Source organism: Mesoplodon mirus (genome assembly GCF_964341445.2).
Source record: "Mesoplodon mirus genome assembly, chromosome: 12".
Classification (NCBI taxonomy): domain Eukaryota; kingdom Metazoa; phylum Chordata; class Mammalia; order Artiodactyla; family Ziphiidae; genus Mesoplodon; species Mesoplodon mirus.
Window position 1 is genome coordinate 46,809,535 of NC_138988.1, and position 17,592 is coordinate 46,827,126.

Genomic DNA, 17,592 nt, shown 5'->3' on the forward strand with positions numbered 1-17,592 from the left:
CACACTTTCAAAGACAAAGAGGAAGAGAATAATGCAGAATTTCAAAATCCAGGCTTCTACAACTTTAATTTGATTCTTATCTCAGATGGCATACAAAATTTCAAACGATCCCGATGGAGATGATTTTATTGTTTTCATATTTATTGCAAAAAAGAAAGAGAGAAGGAAGGGAGGGAGGAGGGATCCTTGATTACAAAAGCCTCATCCTGCCCACAAGAAAGTTATTTCTATTACGGCTTCAGGACGCCAGACTGGCTACCTACACACCCAAGAGAAATCCATTTACATATTTTCGGCAAGGTTTTCGTTCAGTGAAAATGTCTTTGAAGCAACTGGGAGCACTTGGGAAACTGCTGCTCCTGAGTCCCGTCTGATGAAAGCGTACACTCACTCTTTAACAGGTGGAAGCAGTGATTTCCACGTGATGGTCTGATTAATGTGATAAACAAGAAGAAAGGAGATGCTCACATTAACAACTAGGACAGTGCCTTAGCCGGCTTAGCCTTTTAACTGATACAGGGCCCAGCTGTGTCTGAAAACATGCCCTCCCACTAAGAGATTAAAAAAAGATTTGAAATTTTGGAATGGCACCAAACAATGGCCTAAAACAGAATGCGTAACTCCTGGTAACAAATGGTGGCAGAAAGACACCCCTACCCTGTTCTTGTTCATGAGGCCAAATTAAAAACAACAAAGTAAACAGGAAGCAGAAAAGGAAACCCTACCTTTGATGAAAGCAGAACAAAAGAAAACAAAACAAACTATAAACTGAAATCACAAACTTTGAAAAGTGGCCTTAAAAGTCAGCCCAGGGTAAGCTAAGAGCACCCATGCCCCTGCAAACCAGGGCCAGCAGGCAGAGGGCAGGGTTCTCCTGGACACTGAGGGGTGGGAAACCACTGTCCCCTTGCCCAGAATGAAGGCAAAGGGGACGCCTGGCACACCCCTGAAGTGTGTCTGCTCCCTGCCAGACACCACAGCCAGACAAGAGACACGAGGCTGGAGGAAGGAAAGCGTGGGTCTGCCGTCTTGGGAAAAGAGCTGCCTGCTGGAACCCAGGGATGGAGGTGAGCAGCTCAGGAGCTGTGGGTCTTTGTTGGCTAAAGACAGACCTAAAGGCCAAACCCAACAAAAACTCCTGATAAGAAACAGGGCTCCATGGAGGCTCTAAGACAACTCAAGGAGAGCACACTGCCAGGCAAAATCCAACCTCCTGACCACCACAGTTCCCGACTGGAGGCCCCCAACATCCCCTCTCCCCAAAACACACAACTCCTCCCAAAATAGCTGGTCTGAAAAAAATAGGGACTCATTAAAAAATAAGTAAACACCACAAAGAAACTGCCATAGAACTATGCAAGAATACAAGGGAAAAAAAGGAAGACCATTAAAAAAAAAGGCAGAGAAGAAACATAGCAAAAAAATTACAGCATAAAGCAATGAAAAATTATGGAATTCTTCAAGGAATTAAAGAAATTAAAGCAAGCCACATCTCTGAAATTAAAACTAGAGGAAGACCTACCAGAGCTGAAGGTAGAAGCTTAGAAAAGCAAAGTAAGAGAAAAATAAAACTACTAGAGATACAAAGTCAATAAAAGCTATTGAAAAAGGAAAAACTGAAAAAATAAAGCCAGAAAATGGTGAAGAAGACTAAGAAAATTACACAAAAACTTTAAAATATTTCAGAGAATATGTAAGATTCACATACATATAATTGGTATACCTAAAGACAAGAAGAGAGAAAACACAGCCAAAGAAATCTTCAAAGGTAACTGAAGAGAATGTTTCTGAAATCATGGTAATCTTTAATCCACAAATTGAAAGAACATATGTCCAAAAAAAACCTGCTACAGAATAATTAATATCAAGACATATGCAGATAACTGGAATGCAGACAAACAGGAATGATGAGTACCTGCACTCAGGTTTCCAGACACCTCCTAAAAGCCATACAGGTCAACAAGGAAAGCAAGAAAAGCATCCATAATACATGTCTACAGTATAACTCAGAGACAGGGGAGACTACAAAATGCAGTTTACATATAAGTCAGGCAGTAAAGAACTAACACACTCTTAGTTCCCGAGTGTATGTGGGACATTTTCCAAGACAGACCGTATGTTAGGTCATAAATTAAGCCTCACAGATTTAAAAAGATATAAATCATAAAAAGTATCCTCTGACCACAACGGGATGAAGTTAGAAATCAATAACAGAAGGAAAACTGGGGCATTCACAAATGTGTGGAAATTAAACAACACACTTTTTTTTTTTTTTTTTTTGTGGTACGCGGGCCTCTTACCGTTGTGGTGTCTCCCGTTGTGGAGCACACGCTCCAGACGCGCAGGCTCAGTGGCCATGGCTCATGGGCCTAGCCGCTCTGCGGCATGTGGGATCTTCCAGGACCGGGGCACGAACCCGTGTCCCCTGCATCGGCAGGTGGATTCTCAACCACTGCGCCACAAGGGAAGCCCAAACAACACATTCTTAAACAACCAGCGGGTCAAGGAAGAAACCACAGGGGAAATTAGAAAATACTTAGAAATGAATGAAAACAAAACACAGCATACCAAAACTTATGGGACACAGAGAAAGCATGGCTAAGGGGGGAATTTATAGCTATACATGCTTATATTTAAAAATGAGAAAGACCTCAAATAACAACCTAACTTTACTATTAAGGAACTAGAAAAAGAAGAGCCATCTAAACCCAAAGCTAGCAGAAGGAAGAAAATAAAAAAGATTGGAGCAGATATAAACAAAATAGAGACAAGAAAGATAATAGAGAAAATTAAAACAAAAGTTGGTTCTTTGAAAACATCAACAAAATTGACAAATCTGGGGGCTTCCTTGGTGGCACACTGGTTAAGAATCCACCTGCCAATGCAGGGGACACGGGTTCAATCCCTGGCCCAGGAAGGTCCCACATGCTGTGGAGTAGCTGGGTCCGTGCGCCACAACTACTGAGCCTGCACTCTGGAGCCCGCGAGCCACAGCTTCTGAGCCCGCACACCACAACTGCTAAAGCCCACGTGCCTGGAGCCCGAGCTCTGCAGCAGGAAAGGCCGTGACAATGACAGGCCTGCGCACCACAGTGGGGAGTAGCCCCCGCTCACCGCAACTAGAGAAAGCCCATGCACAGCAACAAAGACCAAACACAGCCAAAAAAAAAAGAAGAAAAAAAAAAGGACAAATCTTTAACTAGATGAACTGAGAAAAAAAGACAGAAGACATAAATGACTATGATCAGAAATGAAAATGGGGACATTACTACTGATTCTAAAGAAATAAAAAGGATTGTAAGTGTGTACTATGAACACTTGTATACCAACAAACTGGGTAGCCTAGATGAAATGGACAAATTCCTAGAAACACAAAACCTACCAAGACTAAATCAGGAAGGGAGAGAAAATGTGAATAGAACAGACCTATAAGTATTAAGGAGATTGAATCAGTAACTAAAAATCTCCTGACAAAGATAAACCCTGAACCTGATACCTTCGCTGGTGAATTTTACCAATATTTAAAGGAAAACTAGTACCAATTCTTCTCAAACTTTCCCCAAAAATTTAAGAGGAAGGAACACTATTAACTCACTCCATGAAGCCAGCATTATCCTGATACAAAGTCAGACAAAAGCACTACAAGAAGGGAAAACTACAGACCAATATCCCTCATGAACACTGATGGAAAAATACTCAATGCTAGCAAACTCAATTCAGCAGCATGTTAAAAGAATTATACACCATGACAAGTGCAATTTATTTCTAGAATGCAAGGATAGTTCAACATACTAAAAACAATCTGTGTAATATACCACATTAACAGAATGAAGGGGGGAAAACCCACATGATCATTTCGATTGAGGCAGAAAAAGCATCTAACAAAATCCAACACTCTTTCATGATAAAAAACACTCAATAAATGAGGTATAGAGTGAAACTACCTCAACATAATAAAATCCATCTATGAAAAGCCCACAGCAAACATCATACTGAATGGTGGAAGAATGAAAGCTTTTCTCTGAGATCAGAAATAAGACAGAGATGCCCACTGTCATCTCTTCTATTCAACATACTATTGGAAGTTCTAGCCTGAGCAATTAGGCAAGAAAAAGAAACAAAAAGCATCCAAACTGGAAAGGAAGAAGTAAAATTATCCCTGTTCACAGATGATATCATCTTATATGTAGAAAACGCTAAAATTTCCACAGAAATACTGTCAAAGCTAATAAATGAAGTCATCAAAGTAGCAGGATACAAAGTCAACACAGAAAAATCAGTTGCATCTCTATACACTAACAATGAACTATCTGGAAAGGTAATTATGAAAAAAATTCCATTTCTAATAGCATTATAAAGAATAAAATATTTAGGAATTAACTATGGAGGTAAAAGACTTGTGCAATAAAAACTATAAAACAATACTCAAAGAAACTAAAGAAAACATAAAGAAATTGAAACACATTCACGGGACTTAATCTTGTTAAGATGTCAATACTATCCAAAGCAATCTACAGATTCAATGCAATCCCTATCAAAATCCCAATGATGTCTTTTGCAAAAATAGAAAAATCCATCCTAAAATTCATATGGAATTTCACGGAACCTCAAATAGCCAAAACAATCTCGAAAAAGAAATACAAAACTTCCTGATTTCAAAACTTAGGCGAGAAAGGACACTGACTGTTTAATGGATAGAGTTTCAGTTTTACAAGATGGAAAGAGCTATGGAGATGGATGGTGATGATGTTGTAAAACTTTATGAATGTATTTAATACCACTGAACTGTACACTTAAAAATCATATATAGGGACTTCCCTGGTGGCACAGTGGTTAAGAATCCGCCTGCCAATGCAGGGGACACGGGTTTGAGCCCTGGTCTGGGAAGATCCCACATGCCACGGAGCAACTAAGCCTGTGCATCACAACTACTGATCCTGCGCTCTAGAACCCATGAGCCACAACTACTGAGCCCGTGTGCCACAACTACTGAAGCCCACGTGCCTAGAGCCCGTGCTCCGCAACAAGAGAAGGCACTGCAATGAAGAGTAGCCCCCCCTCACCACAACTAGAGAAAGCCCGCATGCAGCAACGAAGACCTAACGCAGCCATAAATAAATAAATAAAATTTAAAAAATCATATATAACATGTTATATGTATTTCATCACAATAGAAAAAAAAAAGAGACTTAAGAGGTATAATAACCAAACAAAATGGGTGATGTATGATTGGATCTTGGTTTCAACAAACCAGATCTAAAATATATTTGGTGACAAGTGAGAAAATTTGAATATGGACTGACTCTTGGGCATCCGTCCGCCTGGATGACACTGACTATTGGAAGGAAACCAGACTAGGGGACACAGAAACTTCTATGTTTAAAGAATATTTTAGGCAGCAAAAATGCTCTGGGCCTTGCCATTATCCGGGTTTGAGGCAAATTTGGAATTACACATTGTAGTAAATACTTTCAGTCTGCAAACTAGTATTTTCGTTCAAATGGAATTACACAAAATCAGAAAGTTACAAACTGCTAATTTGCATTCAGCTATTATGTCACACTGTGAATCTTCTTAAGCCTTTCTATGTTTGTACATGTTCATACCCAGTGAGATGAAAGGAGATGGGAAGAGAGCTTCAGGAAAAGACAGTGTCTCTGTTTTTTATTCCTCCACAGATTTTCATTATACTACAAGGTTTGGGTATAAGGTAAGCTTTGCTAATTTTAACTGAGTAATGTGCAAATATGTTCACGCTGAATTTTAAGCTTACTGAATGCTGTGAGACCTTGTAAATAAGAAGCAGAGAACCATAAAGAACAAATAAATTGATCTAAAAATGCAATACAATTAAGGTCTAAAGGAAAAAGATACAACTATGAAAAATAAGTTACTGTAAAGTTGCATAAGCTCTTCAGTAAGAGGGGAAAAAAGCCTCTGTAATTTGTTATTTATGTCTCCTAAGGAAAAATAATTGCATTAGAATGTATATTAATGAAGCCAGTTGATACAATGACTTACATAATGATTTTCCTGGGTACAACTTTGCCTGGGGGTAACCAGGGATCATTTTTTCATCTCTGGCTCTAAGACTTTCAAGTTCATGTTTGATAATGAATTGACGTTCTGCCATGGTGAGGAAATCATCATTATCATCTAAAATAAAACAAAGATTTACAGTTATTTTCTCAGTAATAGCCAAAATAAAATTAATAATATTCAAATAACCTGGGATTATGAAATAATGATATAGACAATAATAAACATGAGGAAGCAAAGTATAAAACTGACAAATTAAATAGAACATAAAGCTCCTTAGATATTTTGTAAGAATAAAAATATTCTGTAATGCCTTCATATAATATATAATTCTTTAATGATTATACTAATCATTCTATAATATAGTACAAACATCCAAATGGCAGACACGTGCTTGATCTCATTTAATACCAATGAGCTGAAGGCAATACATTCTTTAATTCTGACAGTATTTTTAACTAGGGATGCAATTGTAGTTTGCCTACATGGCAAATTCTCCCCCTTCAAACTCTCAAGCCCAGGCCATTCCCTTCTGCAGTTGAACATCCCTCCCATAAATGAGGGAGAAGAAAGTCTGATAAGAAAATAGTGTTGTTTCTTGACAGGTGAATCCTCTCAAATGAGGTGAATTTCACCTTGATCATTTATTTACTAATATAAAAAAATCCAGAGTGAGTGAGTCTGAAGAAGTCGAAATCACATCTTCTAACTCTGAAAGCCCTGAAACGGACCAGTCTGGTTCTGAAAGCAAACTCCCACACTGATAACATAGCCACCCTGGCTTTCTCAGTTCTTTCCAGAAACCATTCTCTTGTGGAACCCCCTTGGAAGCCATAACAGAATCAGAATAGGGGATTATAGGACACTGGAATACTACTGTGTTTCTTATTTGTATCAATCCAGTGAACATTCACCATTCTAAGAAGTAGAATAATATAAGTTACATGTGTCATCCTAGTTTATGTTCATCTATTCTAGGGGTTACAAAGTAAATCTGCAACCCCAAATCTAACCCCACCAGCTTTGATAAATAAAATTCTACTGGAACACAGCCTTACCCATTCACTTCTTATGGTTGAAGGCTGTTTTTGCTCTGCAATGGCAGTGTTGAATAATTGTGACAGATCATATTGTACACACAGCCTAAAATATTTACTATCAGGCCCTTTACTGAAAAAGTTTGCTGACCCCTGATCTATTCATCAAAAACTTCTTTTTGATAAATTGATTCTGGTAGAAGCAATCTTGGAACTCACCATCAAAACCTTTGAAGTTGTGTCGGGTTCCATACATGAAGGCTCTCATGGTGTTATCATTGCACTCTTTCACCAATCCCACTGCTTCTGCCCCCAGTAACAATCTAATCCTGGAGGCACCGACAAGATATAAGTTCTGATTTTCTAGTGTTTCTTTCTCATATTTATTTAACAACGGTCTAAACAACAGCTGAGCACCTTCAGAAACAAAAGATAAGCACAATCTTAGACAGAGATAAACATAAAAGTTTCAAAAATGAAAGCATTCTAAACAAATATTATGTTCCTAGTTTGGTAGAAGGCAAATAAATTATATTAACAATTTAAATCTATCTTCCAAATAAATAAGAAATATAAGTAAGCTGGGGATGGCAGTTCTTTATAGCTTTTTGAAATAAATGCCAAAATTGGCAAATGTAATAATAAGTGGCTTGCCAGTTACTCAAATTAGAATATGAGACAAGAATTGAATATTTATTAGCTCTCAGTAAAAATACGGAGCAAAAGAATATAGTTTAATATAAAAATAAAATACCAAAATTTAAGAAAATTTGAAATAAAATATCCCAATAAAAATGCTGCAAATGTAACACAATTACATTGGACTACAACAGATTTTGTGAATGTTAAATACTAAATAATAAACAGCAAAATAATTTTTCAATGATTTTTCCCATAAATACATGCAGTTAGGTTTAAAGGTATTTTTCTTAAACAGATTCACAAAATGTTAAGAGTAGATATTGTGATTTGATACTGTATATGGAATTATTTCACTTAAAATATAGAGAAAAAGGAAATTTTTTCCTAATTTTTAATTTCTACCTACATCAAACTTTTTAAGGTACATTTATTTCTTTACTATTTATCCTCTCTAGAGGATTGACAGGAATTATAAACTACTAATCAAATGGTAACAGGATAATGAGCAGAATTTATATTTCACTTACCCAAAGGATTAACAGATTAACGTACTATGGTACTATTATTTAGGTAATTTACGACGGAGGTACTAAAGACTTTAATAAAAAATCAATAAAAGATATAAATAAAATACAATAAAAGATATATATAAGATATATTCAAGTTAAAGAAAACACAAATGTCTCTTAAATATAAAATCCTTAATGTCATTCATATTAAGATAAATGCAATGTGTGTGTGTAAGGAGAGAGAAAAAAACTTGTATGATTCTTCTCTTCCATGGATAGGGCATTAGCCTAGTGTTTTTGAGAAGCAGCATTTTGGAAATGCACACGGTTAAGAATTTTAACTCCATGTTCTCTGAAAGTGTGTCCTGCTAATTTGGCTGCTATTAAGGGCTAGTACTTTGGACTTCGGTTGTATTTTATATACGAATTGCAAACCTATCTGTAAGTTATCACATTGATTTGTATGTATGTTTTCTATTTTCCCTTCTGAAGTTCCACTCTTCTTAAATGCTACCTCAATAGTGTTTCCCAAAGCATATTCGATGACCCATACTAGATGCTGCATGGGAAAAGGGGATCTGTGATTAAATACCATCGAAAAATTGGGTTAAACAAAGTTGAACAGATTTCTTTATTGTGAAATTACTCAAAACGTATTTTATGTTTATTTGCATTTTAAGTCCCCAAGAGTAGGGCTTTATGTGCAGTCTTTTTGACCTAAGAAATCTGTCCTTTGCTCCCGTAACAGAATTTCTTCAAGAGTCATCGTCCATGAGTCACCTCTTCAGAAAATGTTGCTATAAAACAAAAGTCAGCTGAATAAATCATTTGGGTGCTCTGTTTAATTTAAAAAAAAAAACAAAAAAAAAAACCCAACACCAATATGCTACTTTTCACTTCTCACACTTGCAAAAATCCAAAGTAGGGTTAAAAACTAGGTTGGTGGGTCTGGCAGCCATGGAAGTGCCCTGCTCCACCCAGATCTCCCATCAAAAGAATCTGCTGTGAGGAACAGAGTTGACTGCAGCCTCCTGCTGCCCCTCTTTGGCCACAGCACCCTCACACCTAGACCATGCTCCCCTCGCTGCTCCCAGCCACAGGCTGAACACTCAGGGTACATTGGAATGAGGCCATTTCTGCTCAACATGCGTTTCCTTTAAAGGGCAATGTTGGGCCTGGCTCATACGTTCTCAGAACCGTGCTGTAGTCGGAGGCTCTTCTTATCCAAGCCTCCTTCTTCCCTCTCTCCTTTCTGAAGTGTTAGACCTACACCAAAGTCTGAAGGCTCTCAATGTCTAAGCCTGCTCCTTCTCCCTTTATCTTTCTACAGATCTTCCCCTCAACAAACCTCCTGTGCATTAAATCCCATTTGGTGGGCTTCCCTGGTGGTGCAGTGGTTAAGAATCCACCTGCCAATGCAGGGAACATGGGTTCAATCCCTGGTCCGGGAAGATACCACATGCCGCAGAGCAACTAAGCCCGTGCGCCACAACTACTGAGCCTGCGCTCTAGAGCCCGCGAGCCACAACTACTGAAGCCCATGTGCCTGGAGGCCGTGCTCCACAACAAGAGAAGCCACCGCAATGAGAAGCCCGCACACTGCAACCAAGAGTAGCCCCTGCTCGCCGCAACTAGAGAAAGCCCACATGCAGCAACGAAAACCCAACACAGCCAAAAATAAATAAATAAAATTAAAAAAAAAAATTTTAATAAAATAAAATAATCCCATTTGGCATCTCTTGCTTGGACGACGTAAACTGACACAGAGTGAGTGGGGAAAGGCACTCTGAGACATCGCTAGGGGAGTATAAAAGGGTATAACCTTCACAGAGAAACATATGTCAACATCTTTTTCTGAAAAATAGTCCACATACCCCCCACGCCCCCCCCAACCAAGGCAATGACTTTCAACTTGTTCAGGTGATTCCTTTGTGATTTCTTTTCACGTCACCAAACAACATGCTTATTATAGAGCTATTTATTTTTGTTTAAACCTTGGCAACTGAGGATTTAGCCCTCTTTCCAACCCACCTTCATCATTTCCACCCACCCTTTCCATCACCCCATTCTCACAATATCCTCATATCATCCTTCTCATCCCATCAACAGTATTTTCATTATTATGACTACATACGTTATAGTTGAGCCTTACAACATGCTATGATTTTCCTTCCCTACAACTTACCGTTTTCCCCAAAATTGGTATCTTATCGTGTGCTTGGTTTATTATGTACTTATTGCTAATTCAATCCCACAAGCTCTGCCAATTATTCAAGTATTCCCTCAATACACTGCCAAGAGAGATAGGCTGTTAACATTATCTTCTTAGAGAAATCTCTCTTCACTCCACCCTCACACCTTGTTGACAGCCGGGTGGGTTCAGAATTCTGGACTAAAATCATTTTCCTTCAGAAATGAAGATATTATACCACTGCCTTCTAGCTTCCAGTGTTTCTGACCTATTTTCTTTTTTCTGGAAGTTTGTAGTATCTACCCTGTCCCCAGGGTTCTGAAACCTTCCAGTGATTTGCCATTTTCAGCCACAGTGCTGGGCATTGCATGGGCCCTTTCAATCTGAAAAAGCACACATCAGCCCTGAGTTTCTCTTTGATGATTTCTTCCTCTCCTTTTTCTCTCTTCCCTTTTTAGAACTCCTTTTATTCAGAGGTATACCTCCTGGACTAGTCCTCTAATTTCCCTAATTTTTTTCTCTTTCCAACTCTTTACCTTTTGCTCTACTTTCTGGGAGGTTCTGTCAAAACTGTCTTCTAACCCTTTTACTGAGTTTTTAAATTTTGCTCTCATACTTTCATTTTATGAGCTGCTTTTTTTTCTAAATGATTATTTTATAATATCCTACTCTTGATGTGTAGGTGGTTTGTCTTCTCATAACACTGAGAATTGAGCTTTTAATTCTCTTTTGGTTTTCTCCTACATGGTTTTCTTTTATCTTTTTTAGCTTTCTCTTTCACATTAGGGATTTTCCTCAGATGTCTGGTGATCTTTTGTTATAAGCTCATGTTTAAGAAAGTAGTTCTAAGAAGTGGAACAGAAGTTCTGAAGGTTTAGATGGAACTCATCAAAGATGCCCTTTGGGGCTTCCCTGGTGGCGCAGTGGTTGAGAATCCACCTGCCAATGCAGGGGACATGGGTTCGAGCCCTGGTCCGGGAGGATCCCACATGCCGCGGAGCAACTAAGCCTGTGCGCCTGCGCTCTAGAGCCCGCGGGCACATCTACTGAAGCCCACGTGCACCTCAACGAGGGGTAGCCCCTGCTCTCCGCAACTAGAGAAAGCTTGCACGTGCAGCAATGAAGACCCAATGCAGCCAAAATAAATAAATAAATAAATAAATAAAATTTATTTAAAAAAAAAAAAGGATGGCCTTTAATGCAAGGTGGTCTGGCCAGGTTACTTTCCATGGGCAACTCTTGATTTCTGCACCTTTATTTTGTCTTGAGTTGCTCAGATTCCTCAAGGAAAGATTATTCAAATCTCCTTCCGAGATGATTACACTGTGGAAATTTAATTAGGTATGAGACTGGTGGGATGGAGGACAGGGGTAACAATATTCAATTAATTATCTCATTTTCAGTACAGAACCTGTTACCAACTGTACATAAAGCCCCCATGCCAAAATCCATGCATCTGACCCTCTCCAGAGAATAACAGAGACTTCTGCTGGGGTAGTAGAATACAGAAGGGACCTAGGGATCAGACTATTCCTTAAACAGATCTCAGCCAATTATTTTTTTTTCTTGGCACCATTTTTATTTCTACCTCTATAGGCCCCTAATGTCACTAATTCCTGAGTCTTTAGGAATATTTTGCAGTGTAAACCAAACTGTATCTCAGTTTTCTCCCCTGTCAGCTTGAGCTCTGGATTTCTCACCTCTGAGAAGTTACTCACTGCTCATCACCTGTTCACTAGCTTCCAGAATGGTGCTGCTGTTATATCTTCCCCTTTCTTGTCAACGTGGACTTAGGTCTTTTTTTAAAAGATCCTTTTATTGTCATTTTAATAGAAGTTTGGAAGAGAATAAAAGTAAATATGAGTGTTAAATCCAATACCTTTACCTGAAAGATCCAGAATACTTTTTTGGAATGTTCTCTTATGACTGCCCCAGCATTGCAGGAGGATGCCCCTCCCCTCCCCATCCTCATGTGTCCTTGCTAAAGCCACACAAAGAGCAGAGAAGACGACTGGGAATACACTGGTGTCTCTCTCTAAGACACTACAAATGTTCTTACACCACAGGGATTTTATTTTTTATTATTTTAAAAATTTATTTATTTATTTATTTATTTTTGGCTGCTTTGGGTCTTCGTCGCTGCGTGCGGGCTTTCTCTAGTTGCAGCGAGTCGGGGGCTACTCTTCGTTGTGGTGCGTGGGCTTCTCATTGTGGTGGCTTCTCTTGTTGCGGAGCATGGGCTCTAGGTGCGTGGGCTCAGTAGTTGTGGCTTGAGGGCTCTAGAGTGCAGGCTTAGTAGTTGTGGCACACAGGCTTAGTTGCTCCAAGGCATGTGGTATCTTCCCGGACCAGGGCTTGAACCCATGTCCCCTGCATTGGCAGGTGGATTCTTAACCACTGCGCCACCAGGGAAGTCCCACCACAGGGATTTTAAAGAATAGACTCCAGTCCAGTGAAACACCTCAGATTTCAGCAAGCAAGTATTCTTCTTTTTAAAGGTTTTTTTTTGTTTTTTGGTTCAATTGTTTGAAAAAAATTAAAAATTCCACTTTGACTCAAAGTTTTATTTTTAAGAAGCCATTTCCATTTACAGTTAAAATCGTTTTTTAAAAGAGTCTTACTTACATTTTGTCCAGTGTTTCGAGACTTAGTGAAGTTTTAGGGGTTGTTTTGTGTAGTTTTCTGAAGTGTCTGCTCATGTAAAACTCCCTCCACCCTCTTACCCAGATCTAGCCCCCTTTTTGTGCCCTACAGGAGAGGGCTAACCTTCAGCTTCTTCTATAAAGTCATCCCTTACCACTCCACAAAGCATCACCAGTGTCACCTCTTCCTTCCCTTTACTTTTTTTTCATTATACATCCTTATTTGACTTTTAATATCTGTAGAAACTGTAGTAATGTTACATACCTCATTCTTCCTATTGGTAATTATCATCTTCTCTCTTTTTTAAAAAAAAATATTTATTTATTTTTGGCTGTATTGGGTCTTAGTTGCAGCATGTGGGATCTTTTGTTGCAGTGCGCGGGCTTCTCTCGAGTTGTGGCATGCAGGCTTGGTAGCTGCAGCACACAGGCTCTCTAGTTGTGGCACACAGGCTCCAGAGTGCATGGGCTCTCAAGCTGTAGCACACGGGCTCCAGAGCACGTGGGCTCTGTAGTTGTGATGCATGGGCTCCAGAGTATGTGGGCTCTCTAGTTGCAGCATGCGGGCTCACTTGTTGTGGCATGTGGGCTCAGTAGTTGCGGTGCATGGGCTTACCTGCCCTGCAGCACGTGGGATCTTAGTTCCCCGACCAGAGATCGAACCCGCATCCCCTGCATTGGAAGGCGGATTCTCAACCACTGGACCACCAGGGAAGACCCCCTTTACTTTCACAGCAAGTATACATAACGATTTTTTTAAAGTATCATGCAGTATTTTGTAACAGCTTTTTCCTTAGTTTTCCTGTTCCTTCAATTTCCTGGAACTAGCATTCAGTCTCTTTACCCTGACAGTAAAATCCTTGCAGGCAGAAGTGTGTTTCTCTCTCCCTTAGCACCATAACCAACACAGAAAGAATACTCAAAGATATTCATTCATTTGACAAATATTTATTAAGCACCTACTATGCACCAAGCACTGTACATAGGCACAGAGTTTATAGCTGTGAACAAAATCACTCACGTTGCTTATGGTCTAAGAGAGACTTACAATCTAATGTTGATTTAAGACCTCCTTTCAAGTCCTAGATAAATAATAAAGAGCAAAGAAATAAACATTAATTTTTAAAATATATCAATTAAAAAACTGTGAAACACATTTGAAAATATAGTTTTACTCACTGGCATGACTAAATCTGAGTGATATTTATTTTACTCACCTCCATCTTTCTTTCTACTGATAATTCTGTTTTTCAGCCATTCTTTGGTTTCTTCCTTGACATCCTGAGCAAGTTCTATGACAACCAGAGGTGTGAAAGAGCTCTCATGAGTATCCAGAGCTGAAAAGGTCACTTTCATCTTTGACAAACTTGCTGAAAATAAAAAGCAAAGATGGGTTATAATGGGAAAAATAAATATAGACTGTATTTGTATTTTCTCTTAATTAAACCTAATTCTGGCTTCCTGGGCAGAAGAAAATTTCTCACGAGCCAGATGGGTTACGTGACAGGCTCACCCAATGGTTCACAGCACCTGTGCGAGCCAGACCCTATACAAAAACGAGGGAAACACCACTCGTATCCGTAAGCAGCTCAGAATACGGCAGGGGGTACATTCAGGTAAGTGAAGGATAACAGTGTAAAATGTGTTCACACAAGAGGACTAAGAAAGTATTTACAAAGGGTGTGAACTGAACAGGATTTAGAAGAATGAATAGGAGTTTGCCAGATTGACAACGGGTGGCATTCTAGGCAGAGGAAACAGTGTTCCCCTACAAAACAATGATGAAAAATAGCCAAGAGAACTCAGAGAAATACAAGTGAGTAGGTACAGCTGGAGCATTAACTATGTGTTAGAGGAAGGGAGGATGGGAGCTGGTATCTAATGAAGGCCCCTGATTATTACAAATTAACTGGGCCTTGTCCAACAAACAATGGGAATCACCAATTCATTATGGGCAGGGAATTGACACAGCCCAATTTCATGTTTTTTGTATGGAGTTGATGTCCCCAGCATCAGCTTCCCTTCCCAGTGTCCCTAACTTTCTCAGGGATGTCATCTTTATCTCTGTCACCAAGCTGGGAAGATAATGGAGTCAACCTGGAAACCCACAAATGGCATCGGTCACTAAGGCCTAATGGCCTCCCTCGAAAATGTTTCTCATGTGGACCTCTCTAACTCCATGATTCTCAACAGGGGCAGTTTTCAGACTTTAGACTCATTTATTCTAGCTTTGTACTTAATGTAAGTTTTAATGACTCCAAAGTAGAAGTGCAAATCAATTCTTGGGAACAATCACAAAAGGAATGACCAACAACACAGAACATCTTTCCTTTCCTTGGGGGAAGTCACAATCTTTCAGCAATCTAATCAAACAGATCCAGCTTGTTTGGCCTGGACTGATAAGCTTTGTTTTTCTCTAACAGAGTACAAGTTTTGTTTGGGGCAATACTGGTGTTATAAATCAATGCTGGATTCAAATAATACTACAAAGACATCAGGAATGCTATTTCAAGGTATCAGCCAAATCAAACTCCCCAGGCTAGGATCTATGAGGGAAGCCAGGTCAAAAGAGGACCAACTACAATGAGGTATCACCTCACACTGGTCAAAATGGCCATCATCAAAAAATCTACAAACAATGAATGCTGGAGAGGGTGTGGTGGAAAGGGAACCCTCTTGCACTGTTGGTGGGAATGTAAATTGATACAGCCACTATGGAGAACTGTATGGAGGTTCCTTATAAAACTAAAAATAGAACTACCATATGACCCAGCAATCCCACTACTGGGCATATACCCTGAGAAAACCATAATTCAAAAAGAGTCATGTACCACAATGTTCACTGCAGCTCTATTTACAATAGCCAGGACATGGAAGCAACCTAAGTGTCCATCAACAGATGAATGCATAAAGAAGATGTGGCACATATATACAATGAACTATTACTCAGACATAAAAAAAAAATGAAATTGAGTTATTTGTAGTGAGGTGGATGGACCTAGAGTCTGTCATACAGAGTGAAGTAAGTCAGAAGGAGAAAAAACAAATACCATATGCTAACACATATATATGGAATCTAAAAAAAAAAAACAGGTTCTGATGAACCTAGGGGTAGGGCAGGAATAAAGACGCAGACTTAGAGAATGGATTTAAGGACATGGGGAGGGGGGAGGGGAAGCTGGGACGAAGTGAGAGAGTGGCATGGACATATATACACTACCAAATGTAAAATAGATAGCTAGTGGGAAGCAGCTGCATGGCACAGGGAGATCAGCTCGGTACTTTGCGACCACCTAGAGGGGTGGGATGGGGAGGGTGGGAGGGAGGTGCAAGAGGGAGGGGATATGGGGATATATGTATGCATATGGATGATTCACTTTGTTATGCGGCAGAAACTAACAACACTGTAAAGCAATTATACTCCAATAAAGATGTTAAAAAAAAAAACCAAAAAAAAAAAAAAATAGGACCAAGTTCTCACCTCCAAATAGCTAATGATATAATCAGGAATATAAAGAATGAAAGAATGGTAACAGATAGCCATTAAAGCTATGGGAACTCAGAACACTTCATGTGCAAAAGTTATCAATGAAGTGAGAGTAAAGGCCCAACCAGAGCAGAGTGGTAACATGTTTGTAAGGTACCACCATTTGAGAAAGTATGCTGCCGTTTACATCTGACCTGACAGCCAGTAAGGAGTCACTGGGGGTTTCTGAGCAGAGGATGGCTATGTGTCAGAGTGATAGAAATCTCAACAGGTAAGTTTAGGGGGCGTTCTTCATAGTATTCTTTCAACTCCTCTGAACTTCTGAAATTTTTCATAACAAAAAGTTGGGGGAAGGCTTCCCTGGTGGGGCAGTGGTTAAGGATCCGCCTGCCAATGCAGGGGACACGGGTTCGAGCCCTGGTCTGGGACGATCCCACATGCTGCAGAGCAACTAAGCCCATGCGCCACAACTACCGAGGCTGCACACTACAACTACTGAAGCCCGCACACCTGAAGCCCGTGATCCGCAACGAGAAGCCACCGCAATGAGAAGCACACGCAACGCAATGAAGAGTAGCCCCCACTAGCCGCAACTAGAGAAAGCCCGCATGCAGCAGCAAAGACCCAATGCAGCCAAAAATAAATTAAACTAATTAATTAAAAAAAAAAGTTGGGGAAAAATGTTAATCTACCACTAGACTACAGAGGCTTACATCATCATCTTTTACACGGAAATATCAAATACAACAAACATTAATCATGTGCTTATTATGAGCCAGGCCATGATGGAGTCTGAAGATACAAAAGTAAATAAGGTCTACATCTTACTTTTGAGAAGCAGGTGTGCATCAAATCATTCTAACACAGGGCTAAGTATAACAGTACAACTGCAGTAACCCGAGAGCTTGGGGCAGCCTGAGAAGGGAGGCTGAGAATGGGACAGCCTGCAATTTGGAAAAGATACCCAGATGATTCCAAGGTTTCTAACTTGGGACATGGGAAGAATGGCTGTGAGTTAGCAAATAGAAAAGATGGAAGGAATGGT

The 17,592-nt window shown here is 39.6% G+C and overlaps 1 protein-coding gene across 2 annotated transcripts in view; it reads right to left on the minus strand.

The window, feature by feature from the left end:
- Window positions 1–17,592, minus strand: part of ANO10 (anoctamin 10) — a 281,214-nt gene that overhangs the window by 211,160 nt on the left and 52,462 nt on the right. For both annotated transcript variants that reach the window (XM_082639734.1, XM_082639733.1), the window contains exons 2-4: window positions 14,278–14,430; window positions 7,296–7,493; window positions 6,022–6,156 (exon numbers count right to left, since the gene is read on the minus strand). In XM_082639734.1, coding sequence (XP_082495860.1) covers window positions 6,022–6,156; window positions 7,296–7,493; window positions 14,278–14,416 — 472 coding nt within the window. In that variant the 5' untranslated portion in view covers window positions 14,417–14,430. The remainder of the gene's footprint in view (window positions 1–6,021; window positions 6,157–7,295; window positions 7,494–14,277; window positions 14,431–17,592) is intronic.